This window comes from Myotis yumanensis, unplaced genomic scaffold (genome assembly GCF_028538775.1).
Source record: "Myotis yumanensis isolate MYYU_CA2020_CCGP unplaced genomic scaffold, mMyoYum1.0.hap1 SCAF_18, whole genome shotgun sequence".
Classification (NCBI taxonomy): domain Eukaryota; kingdom Metazoa; phylum Chordata; class Mammalia; order Chiroptera; family Vespertilionidae; genus Myotis; species Myotis yumanensis.
In genome coordinates this window covers 9,257,297-9,277,984 of record NW_027223769.1, presented here as the reverse complement: position 1 = coordinate 9,277,984, position 20,688 = coordinate 9,257,297, and the positions used below count along the sequence as shown (strand labels likewise).

Sequence of the window (20,688 nt, the reverse complement as noted above, 5' to 3'; positions counted from 1 at the left end):
CTGCATGACCAGCAAATGCTCTCCTCATGTAGAACATATGTGACCAGCCAAATGACAGGCAGAAGGTGGCTGGTGAGCATAGAGCAAGTGTGTCCTAATAATCAGCAACTCCAGGCTGAGAGGATTCAGTGCATGAACCTGGGCCCGGTCCACTGGCCGAGATTCTCTCAGGAGTTGCGAGGCTGGTGGGGCACTGTCGACGCTTGCCTTGTTGCCTTTCCAGTGTTCCTGAAACTGGCCAGCTCACACTCGCACAGATATATTTCTTCTCATGCAGTTCGTTGGAGTGTGCTGCTGTCTTCTCAGGGTGGCTTCGCCATGTCGATCTCACCATTTAACTCCCGAGTGCCCAGGAGCAGACAGACAACCTCTTTCTGGTTTTCCCTCTCAGAAAGGCCTCTTGGTGGAGATGCTCTGCATGGGCAGTGGGGGCTTGAATGGTGGGAAGTAGCTCTCAAGGGAAAGCAGTCGGGAGAAAGCAGCAGCAAGAGCAAAGGTCCTGAGATGTGGGCAAACCCACCATATTCAGGGAGTGACAAAAGGCCTTGTAGTTAGGACAGGGTGAGCAGAGGTGACAGTGGGAGAGGTGTGGTGAGCAGAGCATCAGGAGGGCTGGGGGAGGGGTTTAGACGGTATTTCAGTGAACCCAACTGGTTGCTTCCCACATGCACCCCAACTGAGGCTGAGGATCAATAGAGGGCTTTAAATGGGAGTGATGTGTTCTGCTTTGTGGTCGGAGGCTCACTCTGGCTGCTGTGTGAAGGGTGGGCCTTGGAGGGCCCAGAGAGGAGAAAAGGAGACCAATTGGCAGTTTGTTCCTGAGTCACAGATGGGGGTGGTTTCTTGGAGTAGAGCAATAATAAGAGGGGGGAGAGATGCTTGGGTGCAGACTATATTTTGGAAGAAGAACTGTCAGGATTTGCTAATAGATTGATGGAGGATATGAGGGAGCTAGAGGTGGCTCATAGGTCGGGTAGACAACTGTGTTGTTTAGTTATTGAAGTCTGTAGAAATCAGAATGGTTGTGGGGAAGAGAGGAATTAAGAGTAGTGCTAACCAGGCTACCTTTTTTTTTTTTTAATATATATTTTATTGATTTTTTACAGAGAGGAAGGGAGAGGATAGAGAGTTAGAAACATTGACGAGAGAGAAACGTCTATCAGCTGCCTCCTGCACACCTCCTACTGGGGATGTGCCCGCAACCAAGGTACATGCCCCTGACCAGAATCGAACCTGGAACCTTTCAGTCCGCAGGCCAATACTCTATCCATTGAGCCAAACTGGTTAGGGCTCTTCCCCACCCCCCCACCCCCGTTGTTGTTAACCCTCACCAGAGGATATTTTTTCCATTGATTTTTTTTTTAGAGAAAATGGAAGGGAGAGGAGACACAGAGAGAGAAACATCGACGGGAGAGAGACAGACACATCAACTGGTTGCTTCCCACATGCACCCCAACTGAGGCTGAGGATCAAGTCTGCAACCAACGTATGTACCCTTGACTGGAATAGAACCCAAGACCTTTCAGTCCACAGGCTGACACTCTACCCATTGAGCAATACCGGCTAGGGCTGACCAGGCTACCTTTGAGCTGCCTGTTAAGTGTGCAAGGAGAGATATCAATAATGCAGTTAGATACATGAGAGTGGAGTTCAGGACGAAGGTGTGGACTGGTGAAGGAAGTATGAAAGTCTTCAGTGTAGGCATGGTCTGTGAAGCCTCAGGACCAGATGCAGTCTAGGGAAGAGGACAAAGCCTGGAACGTGCCACAATACAGAGACGGGGGTAAGAGGAGCAGGAGGAGTCCACAGAGGAGACCAAGAAGGAGCGGCCAGACAGGTAGAAGGAAACAAGCAAGTTTGGGGTCACCAAAGCTGCAGAGACAGTGATCCAGGAGGAAAGAAACCTGCACAACGTTGTTCAGAGGTTGAATGAGGTTGAGGTAGAGACAGGTAACTTGCCCTTGACTCTGGCGAGATCTAAGCTGTTCAATAAAAGTTATTTTAGCCCTAGCCAGTTTGGCTTAGGGGATAGAGCATCAGCCTGCAGACTTAAGGGTTCTGGGTTCGATTCTGATCAAGGGCACATGCATAGGTGGGCTTGATCCCTGGTGGGGGACATGCAGGAAGCAGCCAATCAATGATTCTCTCTCTCTCTCTTCCTCTCCCTCTCTGAAATAAATTTTAAAAAGTTATTTTAGTGGGATCCTGGCCGATGTTCTCAGTGGATAGAGCATCGGCCCATGCACGAAAAGGTCTTGGGTTCAGTTCCTGGTCAGGGGCACGTATCTGGGTTGCAGGTTCAATACCCAGCCCTGGTTGGGGCGTGTGTGGGAGGCAATCAATCAGTGTGTCTCACATCAATGTTTCTCCCTCTCCCTTCCCCTCTCTTCCCTCTCTCCCTTTTTCCTTCTATCTCCCCCTTCCTCCCTTCTTTCTACTCTCTCTCGAAATCAATGGAAGGAATGCCGAAACCGGTTTGGCCCAGTGGATAGAGCGTCGGCCTGCGGACTGAAAGGTCCCAGGTTCGATTCCGGTCAAGGGCATGTGCCTTGGTTGCGGGCACATCCCCAGTAGGGAGTGTGCAGGAGGCAGCTGATCGATGTTTCTCTCTCATCAATGTTTCTAACTCTCTATCCCTCTCCCTTCCTCTCTGTAAAAAATCAATAAAATATATTTAAAAGAAATCAATGGAAGGAATATCCTCAGGTGTGGATTAACAGCAATAACAAAAAAGTTATTTTATATATATACAATTTTTTTTTCAGAGAGGAAGGGAGAGGGAGAGAGTGATAGAAACATCAGTGATGAGAGAGAATCATTGATTGGCTGCCTCCTGCATGCCCCCTACTAGGTGGGGATCAAGCCTGAAACCAGGACATGTGCCCTGACCAGGAATTGAACAGTGACCTCCTGGATCATAGGTTGATGCTCAACCACTGAGCCGCACCGACCCTGCAAAGAAGTTATTTTAGTGGAGTTAATGGTGATAAGAGCTTGCTCAGAGTGAAATGAGAGGAGAATAGGGAGCAGAGAATTGGGACAGTATTTGAAGGGGAATGTGGGGCTAAGAGAAGGTAGTGAGACTGGTTTGTTTGCCAAAGGGAATATCACAGGGAAGGAATGGGGTGATTGCATAAGCGAAGTCCTCGGGAAAGCAAAAGGGTGGCATGCAGCACTCAGGTAGAGGTCAGCCTGTAGTAAGAGCAGGGCCTGTGTTCCACTGTGACATGGGGGAAAGGCAGGGTGCATGGGCAGGGACACAGGTGAGCTGGTGGACTTAGTGATGAGGGGAGATGGAGTAGGTCACATCTGTTTATGTGGTTTCTCAGTTAAGGGATAATTGAGATGGGAAGGAATGGGTGAGATAGCAGGGATGGCAGAGCTTTGAGGAGAGGCGAGGAGGGGTGAAACAGTCATCTTGGAAAAGGAAAAAGTTAACTTATGGGAAGGCCATATTTGTTGCTTACCTCAAATTTGCAGTGAGTCCAGGGGGCATACTGTGTGGATTTTCCCCCTCTGTTGACCCTGTTTCTTGGGTACAGGTGTGAAGAGCTATAGAGGAAGGAAAGGGCAGGGGTGTTATAGAAAGAGTTTGCAAAGGGCTAGTTATGGTGCCAGACCACAGAACCTCAGCAGGGTAGGGAGGAAAGTCAGGGCCGGAGCCAGTGTTGGAAAGTGAGAAGGCATTAGGAATTCTAGATAGTTAGAACTCCACAGACACTCCAGACCCTGTTGCTTCCTCCTCCTTCTGCAGAGCAACAAGTTTCAGTGTTAGCCCTGTCATTCTCTAAATGTTCTTATAGTTACTGAATTTTTATTCAGTGCAAAAGTGTGTGAAAATTGTAGCCTTGCCCGGCCGGCGTGGCTCAGTGATTGAGCATCAACCTATGAACCGGGAGGTCATAGTTCGATTCCCAGTCAGTGCACGTGCCTGGTCACCAGTGGGGGATGTGCAGGAGGCAGTTGATCGATGATGTTTCTCTCTCTCTCTCTCTCCTTCTCCGTTCCTCTCTAAAATCAATAAAACTATATATATATTTTTTTAATATATTTTATTGATTTTTTACAGAGAGGAAGGGAGAGAGATAGAGAGTTAGAAACATCGATGAGAGAGAAACATCGATCAGCTGCCTCCTGCACATCTCCCACTGGGGATGTGCCCGCAACCCAGGTACATGCCCTCGACCGGAGTCGAACCTGGGACCTTTCAGTCCGCAGGCCGACGCTCTATCCACTGAGCCAAACCGGTTTCAGCAATAAAACTATATATATATTTTTTAAATATATTTTATTGATTTTTACAGAGAGGAAGGAAGAGGGATAGAGAGTTAGAAACATCGATGAGAGCCAAGACCGGTTTGGTTCAGTGGATAGAGCGTCGGCCTGCGGACTGAAAGGTCCCAGGTTCGATTCCGGTCAAGGGCATGTACCTGGGTTGCGGGCACATCCCCAGTAGGAGATGTGCAGGAGGCAGCTGATCGATGTTTCTCTCTCATCGATGTTTCTAACTCTCTATCTCTCTCCCTTACTCTCTGTGAAGAATCAATAAAATATATTTAAAAAAAAAAAAAAAAAAAGAAACATCGATGAGAGAGAAACATCGATCAGCTGCCTCCTGCACACTCCCTACTGGGGATGTGCCCGCAACCAAGGTACATGCCCTTGACCAGAATCGAACCCGGGACCCTTGAGTCCGCAAGCTGACACTCTATCCACTGAGCCAAACCGGTTAGGGCTAAAACTATATCTTTAAAAAACTTGTAGCCTTTGTGTGAAGCCTTCTTGGAACACCTTTGCAGAGAAATGCAGCCCAGACTAACGCACCTGGTTTGTGCCTAGGTGCCTGAAAGAAGACCCTGCTACCATGTCCCTGCTGCAAAGAAGCCTGGACCCCGAGAAGACGCTGGGCCTGGTGGACGTGCTCTACACGGCTGTGCTGGACCTCAGCCGCTGGAGGGCAGGGAGGTTGGTGTCTCCAACGGTCACTTGAATTGGTTTGCATTCAGGTCCACACCTAGGGACTATAACCACATACAGTTTCATGTGTGCTGATGTCACTGATAGTATGTGAGTACATAAGACAAGAGAGAAAACATTTTGTTAAATTTTTGGGGGAATAATTTCAAACTTACAGAAAAGTTACAAGAATAGTCCAGAGAATTGCTCTGCCTTTTACCCAGACTCCCCATTTTGTCAACATTTTTGCCTTCATTTGTTCTATTATTTGAGAATAAGTCCATCAAAGGATTTTAACTCAACTGATATTCTCCTTATGAACTAAGAGCAAAGAAATGTTTAGAAATTTACTTATATCCTGCATGAACTTTATTTCTGTCTGAAAGTAGCTGACACACAAAATTATCTCTTTGTGAATTGTTAACCTTAGAACAGAGTGGGACCTTAAACATCTAGCCATGTGTCCTCCCCCTGTCTTACCTCATGAACACAACAGATCCAGAGCGGTGAGGTGGCTCATCCAGGGTTGCACCAGCCATCACCTGCCTCAGCCCCCACCCAGTGCCCTTTCTATCTCTAGGGCTCTCTTTCAGTGCCGGAAAAGAGTGCTCAGAAAATGTTGGAAGTAACAGCCACCTGTTCTTGGCACTGTCTGCAAATTACTTCCAAAGACAACAGTGCTGCCTAGTGTCTGAGTCTTCCCCACCCACCCTTCTTTGCTGTGTGGATTTGTCCATTGTCCCTCTGCTGGATCTGCCAGACTCTCAGTCCCTGTTCTCCAGGCGCACAGCAGGCCTCTGTTGGTGACATCCCCACTCTAGCCTTGCCTTGCTTTCCTGTTCTGCAGTTAAAGGGTTTTGCTCAAACCCCTCAGGCCAAAATCCTGATGTAGTTTTCAACACAGTCCCATGTTAGACACTACAGGTTTCTTTAAAATAAATATAGATAGTAAGTACTTAAATTATTTACAATTATCTATAAAACCAGAGGCCCAGTGCATGAATTCGTGCATGGGTGGGGTCTGGCCGGCCCGACCCCAATTGGGGTGGATCGGGGCTGGGCCTCTTGGGAGGAGGAGATGGCAGGAGGTTGACCAACTGACCTGTCCCGATCAGGGCCGGGCCGGCTTGGGGGTAGGGACCATGGGCGATTGGGGGGGGGAGGTGATTGGGGGTCAGTGGCCAGGGGAGGGGCCATGGGAGGTTGGCTAGCCAACCCCACCCCTGATTGGTGGGATCAATTGGTGCAAAGCTGGCTGGGGGGAGGGGCCGCGGGCTGATCGGGGTGGTGGGGGCTGATCGGGGATAGGGCTAGCCATGGGGAGGGGCTGTGGGCAGTGGGCCAGCCGAATGGGGGGGGGGGTGGCAATCAGGGGCCAGTGGCCCCGGGGAGGGGCCATGAGTGGTTGGCCTGTGGCCCTGCCCCTGATGAGAGAGTGGGAGCCAATTAGGGGTGGGGCTAGCCTTAGGGAAGGGCTGCAGGAGGTTAGCCAGCCAGCCCCACCCCCTATTGGGGTGGGGGGGGTGATCAGGGGTGGGGCCAGCCAGGGGGAGGGGTTGCAGGGGGGTTGGCCGGCCACCCCGCCCTCGATCAGGGTGGGAGAGGCCAATCAGGGGCAGGCTGGTTTGGGGGAGGGGCTGTGGGAGGTTGGCCGGCCAGCCCCACCCCCCTTCGGGTGGGTTCGCTGGCTGCAGTGGGCATCATAGCGACCGGTCGTTATGGCATTGCTAATATGCAAAGTGTCCCCTTGGGAGTTCGACCAGGAGAATGGTAGTTTGATCACTCTATGATGTGCACTGTCCACCGGGGGCGACGCAGAACATGGCAGGGGACCAGCTGTGGCGGTGGGGCGCTGAGGGAGTGAGGGAAAGAGGAGGCGTGGAGGCGGGGGGAACCGAGCCATGGCAGTGTGTGGGCAGCGAGGGAAGGAGGAGGCAGGGAGGTGGGGAACCTGATCAGCCCTGATCGCTGGCCCAGCCTAGGGTCCCTACGTGTGCATGAATTTCGTGCACTGGGCCTCTAGTATATAAGTAAGTGAACCTAATAACACGCAGAGAGGTCTTTTTTGTTCTTGAAGTCTTTTTTAAATATAAAGAGATCTATTTCATTATCCAATTTGTATATTTGTCTTTTTTAAAAAACTACGTTTCTGTTGAAATAGGGAACAAGCTTTGCCCTGCATACAGATACAGCTGCAAAGGGAGATGTGTGATTTTGGGAATCAGGCTGACCTCCCTTCTGGAAATGGGAACAAATCTTCAGGCGGCCTGCAGAAGACCTTCTCCAAACTGACATCCCGCTTCACCAAGAAAGCTTCGTGTACCAGCTCTGGCAGCAGCACCAATTATTCCATCCTAAATACCCCTTCCAAAAGCATCTTCATAGCTGGGTGTTCAGAAGAGAAAGCCAAAATGCCCAGTAATATTGATTCAAGGTTACAAAGCATTTTGAACATTGGTAATTTTCCTAGGACTGCAGACCCTTCACAGTCAGCTCAGAATCCCAGTAATCAAATGGCCAATGGTTTTCTCATGGAGAGGCGTGACAGCTTTCTGCAAGGGGATGATGGCAAGGACGAGAAGGGTATGAACTTACCAACTGATCAGGAAATGCAGGAGGTGATCGATTTTCTCTCCGGCTTTAATATGGGCCAGTCACATCAGGGCTCCCCATTAGTGACAAGGCGTAATTCTGCTGCCACAGCCTTGGTGACTGAACAGAAGGCAGGAGCCATGCAGCCACAGCAGCCACCACTGCCTGCGCCCCCTCCACCGCGGCCACCCCAAGCTGGGACACACACACCTCTGACACCCCAGCAAGGCCTGGCACCTCAGCAGCAGTCCCCAAAGCAACAACAACCCCAGGTTCAATACTACCAACACCTGCTCCAACCCATTGGACCGCAGCAGCCCCCACCCCAGCCTCGGGCCCCTGGGAAATGGGTACATGGCTCATCCCAGCAGCCAGCACAGCCCGTCGGAGTGGGTCTGTCTCCTCTGGGCCAGTGGCCTGGCATGTCTGATCTCAGTTCTGACTTATACAGCTTGGGTCTGGTGAGCAGCTACATGGATAACATGATGTCAGAGGTTTTGGGGCAGAAGCCACAGGGACCTAGAAATAATACCTGGCCAAATCGTGACCAAAGTGATGGAGTCTTCGGAATGTTGGGAGAGATTCTGCCTTTTGATCCTGCAGGTACGTGAGTCCCCCTCCCCACCTCAGGGTTGTAACATAAATATAATCACCGAGGACATCACAGGGCCAGTTGGCCACAGCCTTGTGGGGAAGTGATTTTAAAGACCCTTTTTCACTGCCTGATGGCAAGTATGGGACAGACCCAGCAAAGGTGGGAAGCAGTGAGGTTGAGGCTGAGAAGATAAATGGAACTCTTTTTCTCACTTTGCAGAGGACAGGTTGAGGCATAAGAGAAGCTACTAGTGCAAGTGGGCTCCAGTTTGGGCCCTCCCATTCATGGGAGCCACAGCAGTGGGGGCTTTTTCCTGTTGTGGTGTTCTTTTCTGCTTAAACTCCAGGACCTATGAAAGGTGGTAGGGTACCCTCCTGCCTTCATAGAATACAGCTTCTCCCAACATACACAGTGTGAATATACCACCAGAGTTATCTTAGGAAATAAGAAAAAGAACTTAGAAACAAAACAAAGATAAACTAGGAGGAGGAACTGATTAAGGATAAGAGCCATGATTATAGTATCCCTGGCTGGTGTGCTCAATGGTTAGAGCACCAGCTGTAGACTGAAACTTCAGGGGTTCAATTCCCAGTCAAGGGCATGTACCTGGGTTGCAGGTTCGTTCCTCAGCCCAGTTGGGCTCACACGGGAGGCAACCAATCCATGTGTCTCACATATCCTCTCTCTTCCTCTCTCTCCACCTCTCCCTCCCTCCCTTCCAAGCTGTCTAAAAAAACAATGGGAAAAATATCCTCGGGTGAGGGTTAACAATAAAAATAAACACATCCTCGCCTGGCTGGTGTGGCTCAGTGGTTGAGCATCAACCTATGAACCAAGAGGTCACAGTTTGATTCCCCGTCAGGGCACATGCCCAGGTTGCGGGTTCACTACCCAGTGCAGAGCATGCAGGAGACAACCGAGCAATGATTCTCTCTCATCATTGATGTTTCTATCTTCTTCTCCCTCTCCCTTCCTCTCAAAAAACAAAAAAAAAACAAAAAAAACACCCACAAAAACACATCCTTAGGTGAGGATTAAAAAAAGAGAGAGCTAAAAGAAACAAGACTAGAAAAAAAGAACGAGACATAAATACTACAGATACAGGAGAGATTAGAAGAACTCTTTTTTTAAAAAAATATATTTTATTGATTTTTTACAGAGAAGAAGGGACAGGAATAGAGAGTTAGAAACATTCATGAGAGAGAAGCATCGATCAGCTGCCTCCTGCACACCCCTTCCTGGGGATGTGCCTGCAACTAAGGTACATGACCTTGACTGGAATTGAACCCGGGACCCTCCAGTCCCCAGGCCGACGCTCTATCCAGTGAGCCAAACTGGCCAGGGCTAGAAGAACTCTTAAACATTACTACATATGACTTGATGACAACACATTTGAGAACTTAATGGAGAATGGATTCTTTCCTAATAAAATATACATTACCAAAATTGTACTAAGAAGTAGAAAACCTGCCTAGATCTATAGATCTATTTCAGTAGAAGAGATTATAAAGGTAATTATGAAGCCAACATGATTTTTTCCATAAAAACTTTATAAGAATTATACAAAAAGTAAACTATAGTGCATCTCATGTACGAGTGGATAGATGCAAGAAAATCCATCAGTGCAGATGTTACTAAACCCCGTTTACTTCAGGGGTATAAGGTGGTTCAGTAGAAGGAACTCTGCTAATGTACGGTAATCCATCAGATCGACCAATTAAATGAGAAAAACTCATAGTAATAGATACTATGGAGACATTTAATAAAAGACACCAGCAGTTCTTAAAAAATAAAGTCCCTTAGAGTAAAACATGAATAGAAGGAAATTTCTTGAATATAAAAAAAAAAGACTATGGGGGAGGGGGCTGAGTCTGGAATGTAGAGTTTGTTTTCAAGAGAGACAATCTCTAGAGTAAAATAATTTTTTTTTAATTTTTAAAAAAAAGACTACCTACCAAAAGCCAGTAGTAAGTAGCACTTTGTATAGTGAAACAAAGTTCCAGTTAAAATCTAGACCCCGACAGGGTGGCAGCTATCGCTACCAACAGCATTTAACTTTATCTTGAACTTTCTAGCAAATACATCAAGACAAAAACAAGGGAAATAAGAGATACAAGCTTTAGAAAATGATAGACTATAGAGCACATCTCTTTGCTAGCTATAGACTTGGAAAAAACAAGACTCAGTAAAAAACAAAACTTGTAGAATTAGTAAACAAATCTGATAAAGTGTGTAGATGCAAGATAAGTATATAGAAATTGCTTTTTTCTCTAATTTAGTAAAAGGTATACAGAAGTGGAAAGTATATTTCATTCACAAGGGGAATACTCTGAAATATTGTACATAACTATAGTATATATTTACAAAACCACAAGAAGAGGAGTTTCCCTGACAAAACAACCCAACATTAATTGTTAAAGGGCAGAAGTGTTTTTTTATTTCTTCTAGAAATTTCTCAAGCTGCTGCTCATGCTTTCTTGTTCTTGCTGCCCTGGGGTGGGTGGATATGGGGAACCTTATACCCTGGGCTACTGGAAGGGCAAACAGCTCCAGCTGCTGTGGAGGAGCAAGCCCACCTTGGCACTGCGGGAGAGGCATGGCACATTTCCTCCATTGCTGATAAACAGTCTGTACATTTTTTGACAGTCATGTAGGTGAACCAGAGTATAAGTGGTATTTGGCAGAATTTTATCACTGTTGTTGTTTTTTTTCTTTTTTAAATAATCCAGGTGAGTTGATGTTACCTTGCTGAAGCTTTAGATTCTTTATTCTTTCTTTTATTTTTTAAATATATTTTTGTTGATTTCAGAGAGAAAGGGAGAGGGAGAGAGAGATAGAAACATCAATGATGAGAAAGAATCATTGATCAGCTGCTTCCTACACGCCCTTTACTGGGGATCGAGCCCGCTATCTGGGCATGTGCCCTTGACTGGAATCAAACCCAGGACCCTTCAGTCCACCGGCCAATGCTCTATCCACTGAGCCAAACCGTCTAGGGCAGAATTTTATATCACTGTTGATACCTGTGGAGGCCCAGACTGTCTTTATGTCCTTAGCCTGCAAATCCTACCAGCTTTTCCTTCTGGGTGTTCCTTTCTGACCTTCAAGTCCTTAATGTAGCTTTCTGCAGACCTGTCCCAAGGGCATAGAGTCTATATAGACAGGTGAATTACAGAAGGCACTCTCTGGACAGACACACACAGCCCCTGGGGACATGGCTTGACGCACTGGGACAGGGCCTTGATTTCAGCCTCCACTCTCCCTCTGTGGGCATCTGTCTATAGTGCACAATGGCACAGTTTCATGCAGTGGTCCTGTGGCAGAGCCCTGAGGAAAAGCTAACGGTGTGATTGTGCTTTAGTGTCTTTCCCAACCTGGAGCTAAAACATACAAACTGCTGATTCATAATCAGTTTGTGACCCATGGGTATTTTCCTGCCATAGTTTTTTTTTAAAATATATTTTTCTTGATTTCAGAGGAGAGAGATAAAAACATCAATGTTGAGAGAGGATCATTGATGGGCTGCCTCCTGCATACCCCCTACCAGGGATCAAGCCCGCATCCAGACATGTGCCCTGACCAGGAATCAAACCATTATCTCCTGGTTCGTAGGTTAACGCTCAACCGCTGAACCACACAGGTTGGGGTTTTTTATTTGTTTTTTAATTTTATTGATTTCAGAGAGGAAGGGCTGCCGTAGCTTTTTGTTTGACTCTTTCTCTAAGAGAGAGATACCTTCTGTGCTGTTTTTTTCTCCACTTTTACTGCCCTGCACATTACTCAGCTCTTTCCAGTATGTTTCCAGGTACCTCTTAATACATCCTGAAATTTCATGTTATTTTTTACCATTTTTAAGAGAGAAAGAGGAAGGGGGAGAGAGACTTTGGTTTGTGGTTCCACTTATTGATGCATTCATTGGTTGGTTCTTGTATGCACCCTGACTGGGGATCGAACCTGCAATCTTGGTATGTCAAGACGAGGCTCTAACCAAATGAGTCACTGGGTCAGGGCCTATTACCACTCCTATTTCTTCAGACTGAATGAGCAGGTTTGCCATCCAGTATCCATGGAAATACTCTATCAGAGTTGGGCCCAAGTGGGAATGACATATATTCTCTATCTGGCTAACCCTGATGCTTTGATAACTTCCAGGTTAGTTGGCTGCTCACCCGACTTTCCAAGTTGTTACCTATGTAACATTAGACTTCGGAAAATGTTAAAGTATTCGTCCTTAATATTTAGTTATGGATAAAACAAACCTTTTTTGTTCTCCCTGTCTCCTGTTCACATTCAGCCTGCCTCTGTCCTAGGCATAAGCCTTCCTGACAGTCCTATGCACACCATAGGTGAACCTCAGACCTATGTGCTCCAAGCCCCAGCTCACCATTGCAGACTGCTAGGCAAATCCTGCAGCCAACTTGGCCACAGGCCTAGCAGCTCACCACTTCTCTGTGTGTGTGACCAGCACATCCTCAGAAGGTAGCAAAGGAAATGAGGCCAGTTTGGCTCCAAACCCTGTTTATCCCTTTGTCTCAACACAGTGGGTTCAGACCCTGAATTTGCACGCTACGTGGCAGGAGTGAGCCAGGCAATGCAGCAGAAGCGGCAAGTCCAACACAGTCGCCGTCCAGGCAACCCTCGGGGACACTGGCCACCCATGGATGATGCCCATAGGACCTGGCCTTTCCCAGAGTTCTTCACAGAAGGGTGAGTGCTGGGCGTGGCCGTAAAGCTGAGTTTGGGATCTGGGTGTCCCCCCTGGGGCCTTTGTGCACTCTTATCAAGTAATTCAATTCCAAACCCGCATGTGAGAGTGACAAATGGTCAGATCTTCAGGAGGCAGAGTTTTGTGATTGACTGTGGGATGCATGGTGGCATGAAGTGTCCCTGTGAACACACCATTGGTATAAAATTGATTTTCTAGACAGACTCTTCCACCCTAGACAAGGATCTTATTTGCTAGTGTAAAGAAATTGCATGTTTAACAAAGTTTTTATGCTAAAATGAGCGTGTCTATGAAACAAACCCATGTAGTTTATGGAATGTGATCCTTACCATTTACAAAAGGTAAAGGTGTATGGTTCTGATTCCATTGAATGAGAGAATTGTGGATTTTCATCATAAAGACAACTGGGGATTGGTTTTTCACATCTCTTATTGCTACCTGGTTAAGAAATCTGGACAGCTAAAGACCACCTCAAGTTTTTGTTTGCTCTGATGAATTTCATATGTAAACCACAGGTTTCTGAGAGAAATAAAGGGCAGTGATGCCTATGTATTACAGTTGTCCCTTGAACATCACAAGGGTTAGGGGCACCAACCCACCATGCAGTTGAAAATCCACACAAATTTAAATTGACTCTCTGCATACATGGGTTCCTAGCCACGGAACGAAAGTACAGTTGACCCTTGAATAAAACAGGTTTGAACTGCACAGGTCACTTGCACGTGGACCTGCATGTAAGACATAAGAAACCACTATTTGGTGTGAGATGAGTGGAGGGTAAAGACTTTTAGAGCTTGGTTTGGGCTGCCGGTGTCTAGGCTGGCTGCAGGAGGCCCAGGACCAACTTCTCTCTTTGGCTTTCAGGGATGGCCTGCACAGCGGCTGGTCGGGTACTCAGGGAGACTCAGCCAGCTCGAGTGATGAGACATCCTCCGCCAATGGCGACAGCTTGTTCTCCATGTTTTCAGGGCCTGACCTCGTTGCTGCTGTCAAGCAGAGAAGGTATGAAGAGATTTCTAAATCAAAGGATGGGGCACGTGAATGTGATCCACAGCTTAGTCCTCTGGAAAGCTCAGGAACCCACTGTTCCCAATCGGCCTTGTGTGAAAAAGGCAGAGGGCCTTTGCTGGCACTGCCTTGCTTAGGCCTCTGTGGGGCCACCACACAGGCTTGTAGTCCAGGTGACTTAACATTGGGTTGAGTTTTTGCTGGCAGAATAGCCTCATGCCAATGGAAGTAAAAAAATTCCAGTATGTCAGGCAAGGGAGAGTTCTGAGACCAGGTTTGCCTGTGTTGGTCTGTGCCTTGCAGGAGGCAGCCTTTTGTGGGAGTGGGGGGAGCAGGACCAGGACAAGCAAGTTCTAATCAGGGCTCACCAGCAGGCTTTGCAGCTCCAAATAAAAGGCTGACTCTCAGTTTCCTTGTGAAAGGTAGAGGTGGGTAAAATGACCTCTGACTGGTATTTCAAAGTTGAAAAAAATAGAAATATAGTCTATTCAGATCTAAGAAGTTCAGATCTCATATTTAAATGGACCATGAAATAAGAGGAGAATTTGGTTACGGAGAAGTAGAAAGACTTTGTGGGTGTGAGAAAGCAGAGGCCCAGAGTGGCAGTCTGAAGGATGTGGGCAGGAAATAGCATGCAGGGCTGCCTGGGCATTGGAAGTCATGCTGTGGAGAGGAAAGGGAGGCCAGGTTACACGGCCCTTGTGTGACAGGTCGGGCTTCAGTGGATAAGCAATGGGGAGTGGGTAGGTGAAGAGGGAAGGGTACCTGAGTCACAGACTTGTAACAGTGGTGATGATAATGATTGCTAATACAAGCTAGGCCCTGGGTAAGCATTTACGTACATTTTCTCACTCAGTTCTCGCAACCTATTTATTTGCTAGGGCTACCGTAACCAAGTACCACAGACTGGGGGCTTAAACGATATAAGTTTATTTTCCTACAGTTCTGGAGGCTTGAAGTCTGAGATGAGGGTGTCAACAGGATTGGTTTCCTCTGAGGTCTCTCTCCTGGGCTTGCAGACAGCCTTCTTCTCTTTGTATCTTCACATGGTCTTCTCCTGTGTGTGTCCATGTCCTAATCTTCTCTTCCTATAAGGACAACAGTCACATTGGGTTAGAACCCACCCTAATGACTTCATTTTAACTTACGTGTTTAAACACCTTATGTCTAAATACACTCACAGTATAAGGTATTGGAGTTAGGACTTCAGCATATGAATTTAGAGTCAACATATGAATTGGGGGTTAGGGGGTGACATAATTCAGCACATAGCAACCATCTTATTATACAAGTACTGTTTTACCCCCAATTCATAGGTGAAGAAGTTGAGACTTGGAGAAGTTAAAGTCATTCATTCATTCATTCATTCATTCATTGGCACCTATCATGTACCAGGCACCGTAATGTAGCGGCAAACAAAACAAAATCCCCCTCCTTGTGGAAGGTATATTCTATTGCGGGAAGGCAGATTAACAACAACAACAAAATATGTCAGATTGGGTTAGATGCTGTGAAGAAAAATAAAGCAGGGTTTGGGGGCAGAGTGCAAGGGACAGGTGGATTTTCTGTTTTCAGAATGAGAGTCAGGAAGGCCTCTGATGAGCAGAAAGCTGAACACAATGAGGGGTCACTGGTGAGGTATTGGCAGAGGGTATGTGTGAGAGAGAAGAATCAAGGATGATAGGCAAGTTTTTGGCCTGGACCAAAACTGGGAGGACTGCAGGAGAAGCAGGATGGAGCCAGGGGTGGAGTTTCAGACTTCTCTTTGAGACATGGGAAATCAGGGAGGCTGGTTACACATCTCGGCACCTGTAGCACCACCTCTGCAGAGACTGCTATCTGCATGCAGGAGCACTGATAGACTGAGTTACCCGGCTCTGAGCCTGCTAATCCTGCCTTTTTCATCCTTATAACAAACTTCATGTCAGTTGTGAAACTTAACCGGCTTTTAGTTTATAGTCACACATCCACATTGCATGGTAAGTAATCAGTATCTATTGAATAAATTAACAAAAGGCCATAGCTCAGTGGTTCTCAACCTTCCTAATGCCGCGACCCTTTAATACGTGACCCCCAATTTCATTGTTACAAATTGAACATGATTAAAGCATAGTGATTAATGACAAAAACAATATGTAATTATATATGTGTTTTCCGATGGTCTTAGGCGACCCCTGTGAAACGGTCGTTCGACCCCCAAAGGGGTCGCGACCCACAGGTTGAGAACCGCTTCCATAGCTGATGGACTCAGAGAGCAGCTGAAAGAGCCAGTATTTGTCCTCATGCCTGCCACCCCTACTCTATCCCAACCCTGTGATGGCTTGCGGAGTGCAGCATTTGATGGTGACTCACTTTTTTCCCCTGCACGCTGTGTATCCAAGCACGTCTCCACACACCCACCTAGAATCAGTGCCCCAGATGCCAGAGCCAAGTGGATAAGGTGCCCCCTGGAGGTAAGCTGGACAGGAAACAAGGCAACTACTGCACTGAGCTCTTGGTTCTTTCAGGAAACACAGCAGTGGAGAGCAGGAGACCAGCACGCTGCCCTCACCGCCTCTTCTTACCACAGTGGAGGATGTGAATCAGGTATTGGGGGCTCTGCTCTGGCCACAGGGCTGGCTCTATTGGATACAGACCATGAGCAAGGTTCCAAGGTTGAAGTATTTTTTTCGTTTTTTATTCATTTATTTATTTAATTATCCTCATTCGAGGATATGTTTATTGATTTTTAGAGAGAGTGGAAGGGAGAGAGAGAAACATGGCTGTGAGAGAGAAACTTTGATCTGTTGCCTCCCAAACGTTCCCCAACCAGGGATCAAACCCACAACCTAGGTATGTGCCCTGACTGGGCATCGGGGGAATCGAACCCACAATCTCTTGGTGTACGGGACAACGCTCCAACCAACTGAGTCACCCAGCCAGAGCCCAAAGCTGAAGTTTTGGGGTTTTTTAAAATATATTTTATTGATTTTTTACAGAGAGGAAGGGAGAGGGAGAGTTAGAAACATCGATGAGATAGAAACATTGATCAACTGCCTCCTGCACATGCCCTATTGGGGATGTGCCCGCAACCAAGGTACATGCCCTTGACCAGAATTGAACCCGGGGCCCTTGAGTCCGAAGGCCAACACTCTATCCACTGAGCCAAACCGGCCAAGGACCATAGCTGAAATTTTAAGAGGGCGTCAAAGAAATGATGGGATCTTTGTTTGTGGTGAACAACTTTTTTCCCATGATTTTGTCTAAATGATCAGCCAACTCAGCTAACTCAGAGCCATATGTAGAGGAAGCTCTGGGACTGTGCTGCCTGATATGGTAGACACTAGCCACATGTAGCTATTTGAATATCAATGGAAATCAATGTAAATAAAAATTGAGTCCGTGGTTGCACTAGCCATAACTGGCACGTGGCTGCTGCACTGAACAGTGCAGACAACATTCCTGCCATTGCCAGTTCTCTTGCACAGTGCTGTCCCAGGGCTGTGGGAGAGGGAGAGGCTCTCACCCTGTCTCCTAGGTGAAAACAGGGCAGAGATCCGGGGCGGTGGGAAAGATGATAAATTGCCAGAAATGCCACTAAGAACCTTCTTCTGTCTCTCAGGATAACAAAACCAAAACGTGGCCACCCAAAGCACCCTGGCAACACCCTTCTCCACTGCCCAGCACACTGCCTAGCCCAGGCGCACCACTCTATGCAGTCACCAGCCCTGGCAGCCAGTGGAACGACACCATGCAGATGCTGCAGTCTCCGGTATGGGCTGCAAGCAGTGACTGCAGCACGGCCTCCTTCTCCTACGTGCAGACCCCACCACAGCCCCCACCCCCAGCAGCACACAAGGCAGCGCCCAAGGGCTTCAAGGCCTTCCCGGGGAAGGCTGAGCGCAGGCCAGCCTACTTGCCCCAGTACTGACCCAGGCCTGCCTGCCCAAAGCTGTTGGGGCCAGTGTCCCCATCCTAGGGCTGACTAGCTGGCACCAACCCCCCAGAGGACCAGTGCACCCCTGTCCCAGGCAAGGATCCTTGGGGATGGGGGTGGTTGGCAGCTCCAAGCCTTTAAGGCCTGGCTTCTCGAACTTTGGAGGCATCAGACCCCTGGAGGGCCAGCTGAAGACGGAGGTCTCTGACCCTCCTCAGGGAAATGCTGGATCTTCAAGCTTAATAAGCACTTCTGGTGATTCTGATGCAGTTGGGCCACAGGCCACACTCTGAGAAATAGCTCTCAAGTTTGTAGTCCCACTGTGTGTGCTGGGAAGGCATCAGGCTGGAAGGATGACTGCAAAACTGACCATTCTTCTGAAACCTCTCCCTTCTTAACACGTTAAGTGATGACCACACCAATCACTGTATTTTATAGCTATTTTTCATACAGGTTTTCAGTTAAAACATCTCCTGCCTAAAATGCATTGAAGTTTTTAAGATAACAAATATAGCGGCTAGAGGTTTGTTCAACACTATTTTTATTTAAGCTTATACAAAAGGGGCAACATATAGAATATGTGTGATCAGAAGCAATTACCTGGGTTTTCTGTGTGGGCAGCCCCTCACCACCCCAGCAGTACCCAGGGAGTGCAGCTTTTGTCCGATTTACAAAAGCAGGATCATAAAACTGAAGTCGAGGCAATTCCTGATGGTGCATGGAGATGAGCCAGCTGGCTACTGTCTGCAGGACAAAGACACACCTGTTGCCCTCAGGTCCTTCCACACATGGCCAGAGGCTTCAATACAGTCTCAGAGGTTGGGTGTGGTCAAGGGGCTGTACAGAGACACTGGCACTTGAAATTGCAGTAACTTTTATGAGCTGGCTCAAGACAAACCAATTAAGATATAGATAGGAATTAAAGTATTTTCTTTTTTAAAAAAACCCACCTCATATTCAGTTAACGTGCCATTAAATAGATAACATCCTGTGGATTTAGGGATTTTCCAGCCAGAATGGATCCAGAAGAATTGAATGGTGCTTAAATTGAGAAATAATAATAAATATATCTATATAGAATAGACATCCCACTGTATATTAATTGAGGTTACAGAAGTTCTTTATATAAAACTTATTTAAATTTTTCATATTTCATCTTTGAAAAAGTCTAATTGAAAAAAATCTGTAATATTTTCTGGTATGAAAGTTTGACAGTATTAATATTTTTTTTATATTTTCTTAAATCATTAAACCATTTTAATATATGTTAACTACTAATAAATGGTTTATTCTTTCTAACTCCATTTAACCTTTTCCAGCAAAGACTGTAATAACACATTTATGTTCTCATTTTTCTACAGATATAAGTAAATTTATATTTAAAAAATACCAAAAAGAAAATATATATATATGTCTGTATACACACTAATTATAGAGGGCCCTGAGGGTGTCTGAGCCCAGCCGCCTGAATTTTCAATACTGTGTCGCCAGGCTACTTCCAGGCCCGGGTGTTGTCCTGTGCTGTGTGGGGATGCCATTGCTGCCTGTACTTGTGATCCTTTCACCATGGGTTCTGAACATTCACCTCACCATGTTTACAGAGAACTATTTTGTACATAGACTTTTTCAGGCACGTGCTCTGCACCAACCCTGCGTGGCTCTTGTCTGTGTTAGCCGTCACAGTGTGTGCACTAAACTCTGTTGAAGTTGTTTGTGGCTGTTTGACTTGTAACATAGTTTTCGATTTCCTTCAGTAATGTGTCCACAGTACCCTGTATTTCAAGTTCTGATATACTAAAGTACTCTTGTATTAATAGTGCCTCCCCAAGACCTCACCCTGGTCAGAGGTCAGTCCTTGATGCCCCAGCACAGCTGACGTCGAAGTTGCTAATTGTCCCATTCTAGTCTGTTTTTCTTAAGACATTTTTTAATTGCATCTCCATGGGCTGTGAGACTGTGTGAAGCTGTTTGTGTGGTCTCCTGGTAGGTGCTGTGTTCTCAGCACCACCTTGTTCTGAACACTGGTAATTCCAGGTGCTGCGCTTGGCAGAGGAGTCTCTCCAAAGCGCGTGTGTTTGCATGTGTGAGCGTGTGTGTCCTTTGTGTGGCCGGGCATGGGTCCTTGTTCAGGCATCAGCAGGACATTGTGTGAATAGTTACAATGCTTCCAAACTGGAACTCTACATTTTGTATCTTTTAAAGCTCCTATAAGTAAATTAACTATTGGCTTTATTAAAAATATACATTTAATATTATATTTTGTATGTCTGTTTAAAATGAACTGCAACAGAAACCGTCAGAAGCCCTACTTGGTTCGTTACTTTGAAAAGCTGCACCTGAATTGGTTTTTAGGTCAGTCTGTTGTCTGATTCTGAAAACTTGAAAGGGGAAAGACCACTGAGGCGATAGGATGAACTGGGGTGGGTGAGCAGGAAACAAGACAACCTACCACACCTCTCCTTCTGGCTTCCCCAAGGCCAAAGTGTGGGCGGAGCCAATGTCATGGTGAAGACCACTTGGAAGGATACCAGCATGTATACTATCCGCTGCCCAGGCAGCCTTTCCAGGGAGCAGACCCAGGGATAAGGGACCCAATATATGGCAGAAAGCATACCTCAGAGGGACAAGGAGGACTAGTCTCACTGGATGATCATCCTGCTAAGCAGAAGAATAGATTGTACATTGGGAACCACAACTAGAGGTTGGGTTACAGAGGAATTTCAACTCATTTTCATTTACTATAAGACAGCACTTGATTGAAACTTTTTTTCATTAACTTAGTGTGAGCACCTATACTAATAAAAGGGTAATATGCTAATTAGACCAGCCGTTCTTCTGGACAAAGCCGCAGCAGCTGCGAGGGCCAAGGGCGGTGGCGCAGGAGAGGCAGCTGCA

General features: G+C 46.8%; 1 protein-coding gene across 1 annotated transcript in view; it reads left to right on the top strand.

Moving 5' to 3' along the window:
• Positions 1-20,048, top strand: part of GARRE1 (granule associated Rac and RHOG effector 1) — an 84,193-nt gene extending 64,145 nt beyond the window's left edge. The window contains 6 exon segments of the mRNA XM_070399103.1: positions 4,840-4,965; positions 7,118-8,151; positions 12,685-12,850; positions 13,734-13,871; positions 16,385-16,463; positions 17,479-20,048. Of these exon segments, the coding sequence (XP_070255204.1) occupies positions 4,840-4,965; positions 7,118-8,151; positions 12,685-12,850; positions 13,734-13,871; positions 16,385-16,463; positions 17,479-17,787 (1,852 nt within the window). The 3' untranslated portion in view covers positions 17,788-20,048.
• Positions 20,049-20,688: the final 640 nt, after the last annotated feature.